Source organism: Panicum virgatum, chromosome 7K, assembly GCF_016808335.1.
Source record: "Panicum virgatum strain AP13 chromosome 7K, P.virgatum_v5, whole genome shotgun sequence".
Lineage (NCBI taxonomy): Eukaryota > Viridiplantae > Streptophyta > Magnoliopsida > Poales > Poaceae > Panicum > Panicum virgatum.
The window spans coordinates 26450465-26466125 of NC_053142.1; the positions used below are offsets into that span (position 1 = coordinate 26450465).

Below are 15661 nucleotides of genomic sequence, written 5' to 3' on the forward strand. Positions count from 1 at the left end.
TGTTTTCAATGTTCTTGCACTCTCGTAACCATAGCAGTGAGCTCTGTTCTTTAGTACGTTCATTTAAAGCCTTTCTTTTGTTTTGGTGTACTGTTCTTAGTTGTTCTTATTTATTGCTTTGTATGGTTGTGTCCGATGATTGCTCCGAGTAGAAGAATCGTCGTTCAAAGATTGAAGATCAAGTTTCCTAGTGAGCAAGAGCTGAAGAGCAGTAAGAGTAGTTTTTCGTTGGAGAAAGGTAAGTGACCCTAACCATCCTTCTATCTATGCTTATTTACAAGAGTATTATGAATTAATTAGAACATGCAGAACCACCCAAGAAAACAGTACAACCACAATACTATATGGCTCTGGTCTTGGCTGATTAATTAGAAACTCTAGCTTATGACAATCTTACCGAAAGGGCAAGAGGGGATGCATCGATGGGGTATAGCTCGGTCCTCTTGGGGCAATTGATATTGTTTAATGGTCCTTTGGCAAGGTACCACCTCATTAGGAAGGGTTATGACCTCTTTGGCTTGAAACCTTTGCGGGTTGTCACATGTTAGGGAATCTTTATAAAGGCCTCGTAGCGTCCCTATGCAATCACACCTCGAAAGTATGATATTGTGCCTAGCTAGCACATGCGTGATTGGGTTTAAAGTTCTTTGAACTTTTATGCGAATTGTGGTGAAATTGTACAACCTCTGCAGAGTGTAAAACTGATATATCAGTCGTGCTCATAGTCACGAGCAACTTGGACCCTCACATGATTAATTTAACATAAAGATGGATTAAATCATTTTCTGGATATTTCTTGTGGCCTTGCTGAGTACCAACCATAAGTATACTCACCCTTACTTACTGCTGCTCAGAAGGAAAGGTGTATGAAGTCTGTTGAAGATGTTGTTGAGTTCTAGGCGTACGCAACCCCCAGTCGATTGCCTGTGAAGTTTGGTGTCTTCATTTTTAGGATAAGTTGTATAACTCTGATAGTCTTTTATTTGCTGTTTTTTCTTTTTTGTGATACTGTTACTGATTATTCAGTTATAATATCTCTATATGTATAAAACTTGATCCTAGCATACATATAGTTATGCATTCGGTTTTGTCCTTAAAACCAGGTGTGACAAAAAGCACAGAAGCGGCACGGGTCACAGGCCAGGCGGCAACACGTGGCGAAACTCAGTGGGGACACATGGACATGTGTGGTGATGCCATGTGTCAGAACGGGGGCAGCGACACGTGGCTCCACTATTTTGGGCCACATGGACAATTAACCAGAGGACACGTGTCATAGGTGGCCGAACCCATAAGTGAAAAGCGGACAAGCAGGAAAGTGACACGTGGCTAAACCAGGAGGCTCCTGATAGGTGGACACATGTCGTTTTGCTAGCCCGCCTCGTGTCTGTCCGTTGCTGAAATGGGCTGCTGGCATGGCACCTAACGGCGCTGATGGCGTTGACGGGGACACGTGGATCCGGATGTCCGGTGATGTTTTTGGGGTGCGTCGCCAAAGCAAAAACGGTTAGGTGACGTAAGTTCCTTCGTCACCGAAAAAACCAGTTTCACGACGTTATTCGTGTTCCGTCATTGTGGAACAAACTTGACGCGGCTTTCACGACGTATCGAATTTCGTCATTAATTCGTCACCAAACTTTCTTTACGACGAATTTTGGCCCTTCAATGATGAATATCGTTTGTCACTGATGCATTATTTTCCACTAGTGAGGGGCGGTCCACCCCCCTCACCCGCCCATGGAAACCTATTTTTAGGGGCGGTCCACCCCCCAACCGCCCCTACAAAATGGATTTGCAGGGGCTAGGGACCCGTGCGCTGCCGCCGCCAGGAGGGAGGGCTAGGGCCTCCCGCGCCACCGCCGGGAGGGAGGGGCCAGGGCCCTGTGCGCCTCCGCCGCCAGGAGGGAGGGGTCGGACCCCGCGCGCTGCCACCACCGGGAGGGCCCCGCGCCGCCGCAGGGAGGGATGGGCCTAGGCCCCACGCGCCTCTGCCGCCGGGAGGGAGGGGTCGGACCCCACGCGCTGTTGTCGCCGGGAAGGAGGGGTCCGGCCCCGCGTGCCGCCGCCAGGAGGGAGGGGTCCGGACCTGCGTGCCGCCGCCGGGAGGGGGCCTGAGGGAGAGGGAGGAAGATAGAGGGGCAGCGGCCGGCTGACGAGGGAGACTGGGAGAGAGATGGAATGAGTGGCTGAGTGGAGGTAACCATACCTTCACTATATATATTTAGCACCCAGGGTGTTGAATAAGTTATTTAGCACACTGACAACCTATCCAAACTGACGTGAGCCATGGATCCAAGTTGAAACCAGAAAACACGTAATCCCAAAACCAGAAAATTCTTTTTTAAACAGGAAAAACTAGCATCCATCCCGCAACCGGAAAATAGGAGGTTCAAACCAGAAATTTGTCTGTATGACCAGAAAATTTATCTGAGTCATAGCCATCCATCATGCAACCGGAAAATTAAAAAATCATAACCGGAAATCGAGCTATGTGACAAAAAAGTTAAGGTAACCGGAAAGGTAAAAAGCTCTAATCAGAAAATTAAGGTTCATACCGGAAATTGGTTCAACGTGACCGATCACGGCTGATATTCTTCCCGAGGCAAATGGATTTCTTATATACTACAACATGCTTGATATATTCATAATTTTTTTGTTATAAATTCTATTTTTTTGGTTACAGTAACATGTTTCCGGTTATGGAATCTTTGTTTTCCTGTTTCAGCCTAGTTGTGGGTAATTTTTCAGTTAAAGCACAATTTTCCGATTTTAGGAATACCTTTTCCAGTTTCAGATCCCTGTGCACAGGTGTGTCATGTTCTATTCCAGTTTCAGATAACAATTTTCCGGTTTCATGAATACCTTTTATGGTTTCATATTGTTCTTTTCTAGTTGAGATAACAATTTTCCTGTTCCAAGAATATCTTTTCCGGTTTCAGATGGTTGTTCATGGTCAAAGAATTTTTCGATTTTGGGTTCCTTTTTTCTGGTCTCGGGATGGGAGGAGGGGTGGCGGATAATCCAGCACCTAGCGTGCTAAATAGTGCCCCCTATATATATGAAGACGGTTATCGGGCCTCATATGGGCTCGTATGGGCTTTGTATGGGCTTGGACCATTAACTAAGGCGAACCTGTATATGGAGTCCGTCTCCGAAAATAAACTATTAACCGAGATGGAAATTTATAAGGCGTCTGTCTCGGTTAATATATTTTGTGAGGCAGTTTTGTATAACCGCTTCGGTTAATAAAAAGTGACCGCCTCAGTTAATGCGGACCATTAACTGAGGCGGTTATTTTTCCTGCCCGCCTCCGAGCCCTTTTCAAAGCGTCTCGGTTAATTAGTTTTTGTAGTAGTGTGCCTTCGAATTTTTTCGTCCACGTATATTTTCAAAAAAAAAATATATGTTTTCTTTTCCCTTATCTTCACCCTCACCCCTGCTACCCATTCTATCATCATATCTTTTTGCTTTTCTTATCTCTACCTCTACCCCTGCTATCCTTCGAAGGTTATCCTCGTACACACCTTCCCTCCCTTTGGAGTGAGTCTTTAGAGCCATCTTCTCTAGACTTAATTCCTCATCCGGCTACGAGATTCACCCTCATGCCTGACCGATCGAATCGAGTGAAGCAAACTCCTACCCTTAACTCAATTTTCGATCGATGCCAATCAAATCAAGTGAATCAAAGTTCATTTCTTAATCCTTGATTTTTTATTGATGCCCAATAGAAGTTATGTTCACACTTCCTATCAAATGAACTTCTATTGGAAGCTTAGGATGGATCGCTTTGCCACCACGTTCATCTTTGATGAAATGCAAAGCTTCCTACCTAAGGAGGGGATGAGTTGAAAGAAACTCATTTCCCTCGTAACCTAAGCTCAAAATTGTTCATATGGTCCATAGAGTTGCACATCCTCAAAATAATCATACTTATTTATTGCAGAGCAGACGACTGGAACCACAAAATTAGATGACAAAGACAACCCAAAAATATCAATGTAAGCTTTGAACTGGAACCACAAAATTAAATGACAAAGACAACCCAAAAATATCAATGTAAGCTTTGAACGTGACTAAAATTTGGATCACGACTGATTCCGAACCCACTAATTCGCAGCGGCGGCGGGGGCACGAAACTTATTGATATACTGTACCGCCAAATCCACCTTGGTTACCAGCACCGCCTCCTTTGCCTCTAGGCTCCCTCCAAACCGCTCTGCCCACGCAGCCAAGAGTGGAGTCCTGCTCGCGTTAATGATCTCCACGCCGTCGACCCGGCGCACCGCCTCAAACCAGAACAAGAACGCGCCGAGCACGATGTCGACGTAGCCAATGGAGTCGCCGCCAAAGAAGGCGCTGCCGCCGGAGCACTCGGCAAAGGCCACCTCCATGTGCTCGATCGCGGCAAGGGTCTCCTTCACCTTCTCCGCCCTGTCCTCCTCCGCCTGGGCCGTCACCATGCCGTACCACGCCGCGAACAGCTGCGAGCATGTATACGATTAATTGTAGAGAAGAGAGAAATTAATAATGCGCGTGCGTGTGGACATGATGCATGTTCGTATTGTACCTTGTCGCCGGCGTAGGCTGCCCAGAAGCGAGCGGTGGCGCGTTCGTAGGGGTCGGTTGGTAGTATCGACCGGCCAGCGAACAGCTCGTCGACGTACTGCAGGATGACGAGCGACTCGCAGATGGGCTTGCCGTTGTGGATGAGCACGGGCACCTTCTTGTGCACCGGGTTGGACTTGAGAAGGAGCTCACTCTTGTTGGATAGGTCCTCGTCGACGTACTCGTAACTCACTCCTTTCATGTTCAGCGCCATGCGCACACTGATCACGAACGGGCTCAGCGGCAGGCCGAGGAGCTTAAGATCCTCCTTGCCCGCCATTGTTTTCTTCGATATTTTTCTCTGCTGCTCTGCTGGCTAGCTCTTGGCTTGTAATTTACAGCTAGAGTCCTATATCTTGCTCCGAGTCTGTGCGAGGCTGTATGGGCGTCCAATCGTCCATATATATAGAAGGGCAGTAGTAGGTCACTCATGACGCATCTAGTTGCTTGGTCAGCTGTACACCGAAAAGGGCAGAGGAGCATATTGGTCAAAGAAATAAAAAACATTACAGCTAGCACTACTTCTCAAAAACATTACAGCCTTGGTAACTGCCGCTGCTACTTTTCTTAGGACGAACAAGGCGTGGCGGCTATCTGATTGTTGACTGATGACGACCATGCCCATGCTGGCATCACCGATCTTTCGCATACAGCATTTTTTCCAATCAACCAAAAAAACTTAAGGCTCCAAATCTTTCGCAGTCGTGGCCACTTTGGTTGTTTCCCCACTCTTCTGCAGCCCGGCGTCGAGCTTCATCAAGTCGTCCTTGACCCATTCACTGCTGTCTCAGCAGACTCGTCTTCACCTAGATTCACTGTACATATATCACTACCGGATTTTTTTTAATCGGGGGAGGGGCACACCGGCCAGCACCGCCCGTCTCCATCGAAGTCGTAGCATTTTTCGAGCCAAATTCATAGCTACGCAGCCGGCAGGATATGAACCCGCAAACTCTCCCTCGCGGATACCCCTCTAACACTGCACCACACTATCAGTTTCACTTGTGTCTAGATTCAATCATGGTTCCCCATTTATTAACTAAACCAAGTGTAAATTGCTTGTTTGATGCCCTAAATGAATTTAAATAAAAAAATTGTCAGCTACAAAGTTTCATAACTTTTCAAGATCTACAACTTTCGTTTAGGAAGTTTCTCCATCCGAGATCGTTTACAAAATTTGAATTTCAAATTTGAAAAATTCAAACATAAGTTTGCATGACAAGATGATTTCAAATCATAAAGTTGTCAATTACAAAATTTCATAACTTTTAGAGATCTACAATTTTTATTTTAGTTGTTTTTCCATCCAAGATCATTTGAAAAATTCAAATTTTAAAATTTTGAAATTCAAACGTAGTTTTTGCATCACGAGATGATTTCAAATCAAAATGCTGCCAACTACAAAATTTCATAACTTTTCAAGATCTACAAAATTTATTTTGGTCATTTGTTCATCCAACATAGTTTTAGTAACATTGTTAACAAATCTTATTGTTGCCACCGTTTTTTGACACGTGTCAAAGATGGTGGTATTGTGAAGGAGCTGCCGATTTGAAAGAAACCAAAACATGCACAGTGTCAGGGTCTGCCGATTGGGACGCAGCCGATAGGCCTAAAGAATATTCCTGGATGATGCTGATACGCGCGGTTTGGTAATCGGCCGATGGGAGTTGCCGATGAGTCAGAAAGGGAAGAAAGTCCGAACTTTACGAGGATTCTGATGATTCGGTTGTAGATTTTTAGATAGTTTAAATTAGAAAGTCTTTACTTTTTTTGTCGAGTAATATATTAGCGTAGGCTATATATATCAGTTGTACGGGACCAGAAAAACTTGATACACATCCAATACAACACCCTTTTACAATTTCCTTGCAATTTACTTTTTTGTTGGCGACTTTGCTATTTTCTTTTCGACGAGTTCTTTCAAGTTGATCAAGTACGTCTCACATACGAGCAACTTGATTTGCTGGTGAGTTTTCATTTTACCGAGTAAATTTGAGCTTTAGCTATCGGGCGTATCGTTGTGTCTTTGTTCAAATCTATTCAAAAGTTATCAAGTTTATCTAGGCTTTGATCTCAGGCGCATCGCTGTTTTCTCGTCTAGATTTATTCACAATTTATCGATGTCGGCTAGATTTGTAGGTTTTCTCCTATGTTTTTGGCCATTATCACAATTATCTGCTTAGAAACACATTATATCAGCTATAGAAATTGCAATAAGATCTTATTATCACAAAGGCCGGTTTAGATCTGTTTCAAGCATTATCGAGCAATATCATCTGAGTTACACATTCGTAGCTTAGATCTTGTTAAACACGTGCAATCGGCTCCTAAGCTGATTTTATTGTTTTCTGCATCGGCTAAGCCTGCCGACGCATTCGTTTATTCTGCACTCACATTTAATATTCTTTTGTCATTTTCCCGATCGGCAGAGCTCGCTGGTGAGAGAGATATTCGAAATCCCAGCCGATACGCTCTCAAATTTAACTTTTGTTTATCCCTTGTCAATTGCAAGTCAAGTTGACTGGCATGCTTGGTTCACTTTCTGGAGCTTGGCGAACACTTGCCCTCGGACTCCAGTGTGTTGATTTTCACGTCAACATATTTTTTGGCACACTTAGTGGGACCAGAAGCTTCAACATGACAATAATTGATGAAGTTGATGAAGGCAACTACGTCCCCGTTGACAAGGACAAGCTTAAAGAAGATCAGCAGAAAGAGCTGCGTGAAGCTGTGGACAGATATGAACATGAAAGTCTCAAGTCGTACAGCGCCACCAGATCTGGAGACGTGGTTAAGAAGTTTGATTTCCCAAAGCTCCAGCCATTGTCGGAGGCACAGCGTGAAAACAAGATGAAAGATACAATCTATCAAGCTGTGTGACAAACCTTCATCAAGAGTGCCACAGTCATGGGTAATACAGTGCACAACACAGTGGTCAAAACCTTTGCAGAAGGCACGTTCCCAGGATGTGTGGGCCCTTACTATATACAGCCAGATCAGATGAACTTTGCTCCTCTAGAAACAGCTATGGCAGCAGCTTTGACGGCTCCAAATATCCAACTAGAAGCCAGTAACAATAACAGTCAAGCATCAACGCAAGCTACTACTACAACATCAACAACTCCAGTGGATCCTATCTACTCAACTCCTCCATCTGTTCCCACGGCTGTGCAGGGAGGATATGCATCTGGATACTCGAAAGGATGGAATCCAGCTACTGGACTTGGTATGCCGCCTTAAATATTTAATATATCATCTGCGGCACAGTTTAACGCATCGACTACTCAGCCGATGACCCCTCAGCAGAGCGCATCGGCAGCACAGCCGACTGCGCAGAATACATGGAGTCCTCAAATGGCTGCGCAACTCAATGCATCGGCGCCAACGCCGATGACCCCACAGCAACATCTTGCGTTACTACTCCAACCCAAGTCTCCTTCAGAGATTTTGATTTCAAAGTCTCCTCATCAGGGTGGAGTCAACTGGATTTTCCATGATCAGGCGACTGGAATATTACGATATGTCAACGTGCCTTACATGGACCCTACGGGTCAGCAGTCAGCTAGTCCATCGGCTCCACAGCCGACGACCACTTATGCGCTGACAATAGGAAAACAATCACCCAATCAAATGACTCAGCAGGCACATCAGATGGCATCGGCAGGACGGCCGATGACCCCTACATCACCACAACCTGTAGCAGCTATAGTTCCAACGAACCTGGTCTCTCCTCAGCAGATGCCAGCACTTGGTCAGTAGATTGATTGGACCTCTAAGATAGCTGAAGTAATGGTGGAGCAGTTTGGATTAAGGCCAAAGCAGCAGTCTGTTATGTACAAGACTCCCTATCCTTCGGCTTATGATCAGATTTCTCTCCCATAAAAGTACAAGATGCTTGATTTCACTAAGTTTTCAGGATAGTGTTGACGGCTACTAAGTACCAAATTTAGGCCATCAACTCCTGCATAAATACATAAAATGTAACCATCAATATAGTGGTAGGGGATTATTACTGACCATTTCCACGAGTGTTGGTAAATATTTGTATGTAGGTGAATTAAGGGAGAAAACACACTTCATGAGCAGGAAACCACACTCCACAGATCAAGGCAAAATGTGCAACCAACCAGAGCATGAGAATCAGGATGAGACAAAAAGAGGCCCAAGTACCAAAGCAAACTTGCTTAGGACAGGCCATGACCCATGGGATTAGGACAAGGGACACCTGGACAGTCCAAATACCAAGATTGGGGGCGGTTGGTGGCAGTGGGCCATCGACCGACCAGCCCACTCCACAACCGACTTACCTCCTTTGACGTGGCAGCTTCCCATTGGCTCACAATGTCGGTTCTTAGAGGATTAGGTGCTGAAGGTCGCCGTGCTGTCCGTGCTCCCTCCTATATATATGAGAGGAGGGGGTATGAATCAAGACACACCACCAAGTTGAGTTTAACATCCACCAAGTGCTCTATCAAGACTCCTCTTGCATTAGAGTTGTGTTAGATTAGGGGGAGGGTAGAGGTACTCAGGAGGGACGCCGATATTCGGCGCTTCTCCATTTTGTACCTCTATGAGAGTGAGGGAGTAGTTCGGGAGAAGTGCTGGGGTGTAGGCAGTCTGCTCCCAGCTTGTACCTCTACGGATGCTGCTTCATTCTTCGGTATTTAGTAAGTATTGGTGATTCCTATCTCTAGTATTTTACTTGGTGTAGTAGATGCTAGAAGTGCTTGTAGTTGAGTGAGATCAGTTCTCTTACTCGCGGGTTCGTCGCTCTGTATTCGTACAGAGTGCTGTAGTTTGCTATGGGGTACCAAATGTAGTTAGACTACAGTAGTAATCTATAGTGTAGACATGGTGTCTAGGCTAGAGATTATCCTTTGTTTTCCTTATATCCCACGATTTGTTAGAGGTAGGCCGTAGATGGTGACAGCCCTATTGGTCCTTCGTAATCCACCACGTTCCATATAGCATAGGGTTGTTGGCCAGAGTCGACTGGCAGACTACTTGTAAGCCAGTGCCCGAAGCGAGTATTGTGCCCGAGAGATCGACCTTTAACTCAGCAGTAGCACTATCTTAGGAATCCTCTCTACCCTTCTACCTATCTTGCTGAGTCCTTGGACCGATTAGAATAGAAGAGAGTGCACAAACGTTCCCTGTGGATTCGATAACCCTTGGAATACTCTAAGGTGAAAGATACAACGGTATCCATGCGCTTGCGGATTTATTCGTGATGCTAAAATACCCAACAAGCTTTCTGGCGCCATTGCCGGGGAACGGTTGCTGTATCTTTCTTCGATCCTAGTCGTCCTCATATCCTTTGCTTTTCTTTTCTTCTACCTTGACCCCCCGCTACCCATAGAGGAGCTATCCTTTAAAAGCTTCTCTACCCTACGGGATTTATCCCGTATCATCTTTAGTTTTCTTCCTGCTATCTTTACCCCCGCATCTCAAGGAAGCCTAGATGAAACGCTTAGGAAAACCGCTTCTGCCACTATGACCCCATGCTTAGAAAATTCTATGGCGAAGCATTTTCCCGAGCCAAACCCTCTCAAGGAGATGATGCATGAATTTCCGTTCACACCATCCGAGCCCGTTCTATCTGAAGTTGCAATATCTGCCACTTCCAACGAGCATGACTTGGAGGTTACCCTTCACTTTTGTGAAGATGAATGATCATTATCCCTCTTGAGCGAGTTTGAGCCTCTTCCCTCTGGCCCTGAGAAAGTTGTTCTTGACCACGATCGATATTCAACTATGATTTTCCACGATGAATCTCTTCAGATGGAGAATCCATGGGCCATAGAATTCTGTGAGGCGCTGACTCTGGAGTCCGATGAAAAGGATTCCACAGAAGAGCATGGGACCATCATCTTTGAAATGCCATGCTCATTCAATGCAACTCCAGAGTCAGGCATACTTTGTGCCTCGAGCACTCATGAGGACTACAACCACCTTAAGGTCCTCTTCTACAAAATCTTCGGAAGGTTGGTTGTAGACGCATATGTTTATCATAAATATTGTAGATTTTGTGGGTGCACTGTGGCACTAACCTTGTAGCTAGCTTCAATAATTGCTGGTGAAACAATGACCCATCACCAATGATGACTACAAGAGTTCTCATGGTCGAGCTTATGACCAAAAACAAAGCACTACCGGGAGATAGCCCAGATTATCATTTATTTATTTTCCTTCATTAAAAGCAAGAGCATGCTCTAGGATAAAGCTTTCCTTCGGGTATTTTGGGCCGCTAACAATTTCAGGTGGAGATCAAAATGAACGATGGACAGGTGATGCCTACAAGCATAAGAGCAACATCAACTTCAACATCTTGATACATCTTGGCAAGGGAATAACTACCAAAGGGAGCTTGAACTCCACACGCTTGAAGTTTTGTTGCCTAGCAATGCAAACTCCAAGTGTGGGGGAGGTATATGAGGACCTCAAGTAATATCTCTCTTGCTAATTCTTATCTTGGTTTGGGAATGGTGTTAGTTTTTGTATCTTGCTCCTCAAAAATATATATATAATTCAAAAAAAAGAGAGGAGTTGCCAGGGTGACAATATTGAGTTCTCATCAACAAAACACTATGGTAAGTACTCTCAATGTCCTGCTTTTGACATTAAACAAAGCCCTGCCGGGAGGTCGCCCGAGGATCGCTAGAGTAAGTCTCATGGTGAGAGTAAAGTTTAGTTTCAATAAATTCTAGAGCTCCCTGGTTCATGAAACCAGCATAGCCATTATTTCATTTCTACTATCTCGTTGAATACCGCACCAGGTACAAGTACAAGTGTGGGGGAGATCCCTCAAGATCATCATTGTCATACACATTCGGGATCTCCCACAGATGCATCGCACAACATCGTCTGCACCAAAATGACAAGAGATAAGGCAAGGACACCAAATTTAGCTACCCACCTAGTGGTTTGGCTTAATCACCATTGCCTTGATCCCCAACTTCTTCAAAAGCGATGGTTTGTGCATCCTCAACCTCCCAACTCTCTTTGATTCATGAGTTTGAATGATTTATCTGACTCACTAAAATCAAACTCAAAGTGAATCAATGTGTTGCACCTACTCTACATGTTTCCTATGGTTGGCTTGCATATGTTTTATTCCATGCTCTTTACCTTGATGCTTGTGAACAAAAATCCTTAGGAAAGCACACTTATCTAAGTAGTTGATGTTTGAGATATGATTTGAATGATATGATCTTCGCTCTTTACTATTCAAGTGCTTGGAAACATTATTTAAAATTTTGGAAAACCCTTTGCAAAGCTCCTCTTTGATATGCCAAAGTCCTACCAAAGCCATATGATGATAGTTCTTGAAAACCATATACACATATGCTGCTTGTCTTTTGCATTGAGCTTTGTCAAATTGTTGTGACACTTGGGAGAATACTTTTCATGATGAAGATTCACCTGCACACCATATACCCCCTTGCTATGCTTCTTTAAAGAGTTAGCATTGTACCATCCACTTATTCCACAAAATAAATGCTCCGCAATATGTGTTGGTCTCTCTCTCTCTCTCTCTCCAGTTTGTGTTAAAAAAGAAGAAGAGAGGCATGGGCTATCAAAAAAATGGACATATGAAGGTCCAAGTATTGAAAAAAAGAAAAAAAATATGGACACATGAAGGTCCAAGTTTTGAAAAAAAAAAGAAAAAAACAGACACATGAAGGTCCATGAAAAAAATAGCCATGCTCTCAAGATAATTTATATATAGAGAGAGATATCATACAAAAGGAGTTTCCATTCCATCCACAACAATCCATACATGTGCACATCTTGATCTGATTGTATGATTTTGGATCCGGTCTTTGACTTTGCAATATATGTGATACAAGTATGCCTTATCCTTCATATCCTACCTTGAGCTCCACAAATATCCATCACTAGAAGTAGGGTGAAGAGAAGGCTAGTCAAATGCCTTGGTAAGGATATAAACACATTGAGTGATCTGAGAGAATCAAATGAGGAGCTACGCAAGGTTTGTTTTGAAAACTTATTGAAAACCCCAAGCTAATTGACATGAGGAGTAGAAGTGATTTGATTCGTGACTGTTGGGTATTTTAGCATCATGAATAAATCTGCAAGCGCACGCATACCATTGTAGCTTTCACCTCAGAGTATTCCAAGGGTTATCGAATCCACAGGGAACGTGTGTGCACTCTCTTCTATTCTAATCGGTCCAAGGACACACCAAGGTAAAGGGTAAGGGATGAAAGGATTCCTAAGATAGTGCTACTTCTGAGTTAAAGGTCGATCTCTCGGGCACAATACTCGCTTAGGGCACCGGCTTACAACTGGTCTACCAGTCGACTCCGGCCAACAGCTCTACGCTATATCCGAACGTGGAGGATTACAAAGGACCAATAGGGTTGTCACCACCTACGGCCTACCTCTAACAAACCATGGGATATAAGGCAAACGAAGAATAACCTCTAGCCTAGACACCACGTCTACACTATAAATCACTACTGCAGTCTAACTACGTTTGGTACCCCATAGCAAACTATAGTACTCTGTACAAATACAGAGCGACGAACCCACGAGTAAGAAAACTGATCTCACTCAACTACAAGGACTACTAGCATCTACTATACCAATTAAAATACTAGAGATAGGAACCACGAATACTTACTAAATACCGATGAATGTAGCAGCATCCGTAGAGGTACAAGCTGGGAGCAGAATGCCGACACCCCGGCACTTCTCCCGAACTACTCCCTCACTCTCATAGAGGTACAAAATGTAGAAGAGAACGGAAGACCGGCGCCCCTCCTGAGTACCTCTACCCTCTCCCTACTCTAAGACAACTCTAAACCAAGAGGAGGCTTGAGAGAGCACTTGATGGATGTGAAACTCAACTTGGTGGTGTGTCTCAAATGGAACCCCTCCCCTCATATATATAGGAGGGAGCCACGGGCAGCACTGCGTCCTTCAGCAGCTAATCCTCCAAGAACCAACCTAGGGGACCTATGAGGAGGCGACACATGGCTTGGATGAGGCGGTGGGGCCCACGGGCCATGTCGGCCGACCTGTTGGTCGGTCGGCCTGCCCGAGGCTCCAACCGCCACCAGCTTCGTCCAGCAGGCTGTCCTGGGCCTCCTTATCCTAACCCCATGGGTCTTGGCCTGTCCTAAGCTAGTTTGCTTGGGTGCATGGGCTTGTTTTGATCCAATTGAGCCTGACTCGTGTTCTCTGATTGGTTGCGCATTTTGCCTTGATCTGTGAAGTGTGTTTCCCTGCTCATGAAGTGTGTTTTCTCCCTTAATTCACCTGCATACAAATATTTACCAACACTCGTGGAAATGGTCAGTTATAAACCCCTACCACTATGTTGATGTTTACATTTTATGTATTTATGCAGGAGTTGATAGCCTATATTTTGTACTTAAGAGCCATCAACAACTCTCCCATACTTAGCCTTTGCTCGTCCTCGAGTAAAGAAGAAAGGACTAAGGTGGAACATGACTTCGAATGGTATGAAGCGAGCATAAGAGATATTACAAACCATACATTGCACTTGTGAACTTTGAAGTGTCTATCATGCCCTCTTGGGTAGTTGAGGAATGGAATGGTCTTGAATCAAATCACTTCTGCTCCTCATGTCAAGTAGCTTGTGATTTTTCAATAAGTTTTCAAAATAAACCTTGCTTAGCTCCTCATTTGATTCTCTCAGATCACTCAATGTGTATATGTCCTTACCAAGGCATTTGACTTGCCTTTTCTTCATCCTACTTCTAGCTATGGCTATATGTGGAGCTCAAGGTAGGGTATGAAGGATAAGGCATACTTGTATTACATATATTGCAAAGTCAAAGACCGGATCCAAAGAGAAAAACAAGTCATACAATCAGATCAAGATGTGCACGTGCATGGATTGTGATGGATGGAATGGAAACTCCTTTTGTATGATCTCTCTCCCTATATAAATTCTTTTGAGAGCATGGCTATCTTTTTTTCTTCTTTTTTTCATGGACCTTCATGTACCTACATTTTTTTTCAATACTTGGACATTCATGTGTCCATATATATTTTTTTCGATAGCCCATGCCTCTCTTTTTTTTAACAAAAACTGGAGAGAGAGAGAGAGACCAACACATATAGTGGAACATTTATTTTGTGGAATGAGTGGATGGTACAATGCTAACTTCTTAAAGAAGTATAGCAAGGGGGTATATGGTGTGCATGTAAATCTTGATCATGAAAGCATGAAAAGAATTCTCCCAAGGGTCACAACAATTTGACAAAGCTCAATGCAAAAACAAGCAGCATATGCGTATATGGTTTTCAAGAAGTGTCATCATATGGCTTTGGTAGGACTTTGGCATATCAAAGAGGAGCTTTGCAAAGGTTTTACAAGTTTTCAAATAAATTTCCCAAGCACTTGAACAAAAAGGAGCGAAGATCATATCATCCAAACCACATCTCAAACATCAACTACTTAGATAAGCATGTTTTCCTAAGTAATTTTGTTCACAAGCATCAAGGTGATAAGCATGGAATAAAACATATGCAAGCCAACCATAGGAAACATGTAGAGCAGACAGATACACTGATTCATTTTGAGTTTGATTTTGTGAGTAAGACTTGAAAACCATTCAAACTCATGAATCAAAGAGAGTTGAGAGGTAGAGATCGCACATACTATCGCTCTTTAAGAAGGTGGAGATCAAGGCAATGGTGATTCAGCCAAACCACTAGGTGGCTAGCTGAATTTGGTGTCCTTGCCTCGTCTCTTGTCATGTTGGTGCAGACGATGTTGTGTGATGCATCTTGTGGGAGATCTCGAATGTGTATGACAATGATGATCTTGAGAGATCTCCCCCACACTTGTACTTGTACCTGGTACTGTATTCAATGAGATAGTGGAAACAAAATAATGGCTCTGCTGGTTTTAAGAACCAGGGAGCTCTAGAATTTATTCAAACTAAACTTTACTCTCACCATGAGACTTACTCTGGCGATCCTCAGGCGACCTCCCAGCAGGGCTTTATTTAAAGTCAAAAGCAGGACATTGAGAGTACTTACCTTAGCGTTTCTG

At 44.0% G+C, this 15661-nt stretch overlaps 1 protein-coding gene across 1 annotated transcript; it reads right to left on the reverse strand.

Annotated features, from left to right (window-relative positions):
- Positions 1 to 3912: 3912 nt before the first annotated feature.
- Positions 3913 to 5085, reverse strand: LOC120640663 (probable glutathione S-transferase GSTU6). The gene is made up of 2 exons (XM_039916567.1): positions 4568 to 5085; positions 3913 to 4481 (listed from the first exon to the last, which is right to left on the reverse strand). The coding sequence occupies exons 1-2, from the start codon at positions 4883 to 4885 to the stop codon at positions 4107 to 4109; spliced, it is 693 nt and encodes a 230-aa protein (XP_039772501.1). The 5' UTR covers positions 4886 to 5085; the 3' UTR covers positions 3913 to 4106.
- Positions 5086 to 15661: the final 10576 nt, after the last annotated feature.

What these genes read in the sequence shown, in the direction of transcription:
- LOC120640663 (XM_039916567.1), bottom strand. Translation starts at nt 4,885, where the DNA reads ATGGCGGGCAAGGAGGATCTTAAGCTCCTCGGCCTGCCGCTGAGCCCG. An exon ending in CAGCCTACGCCGGCGACAAG is followed by an intron (nt 4,482 to 4,567) that starts GTACAATACGAA and finishes ACATGCTCGCAG; the next exon opens with CTGTTCGCGGCGTGGTACGG.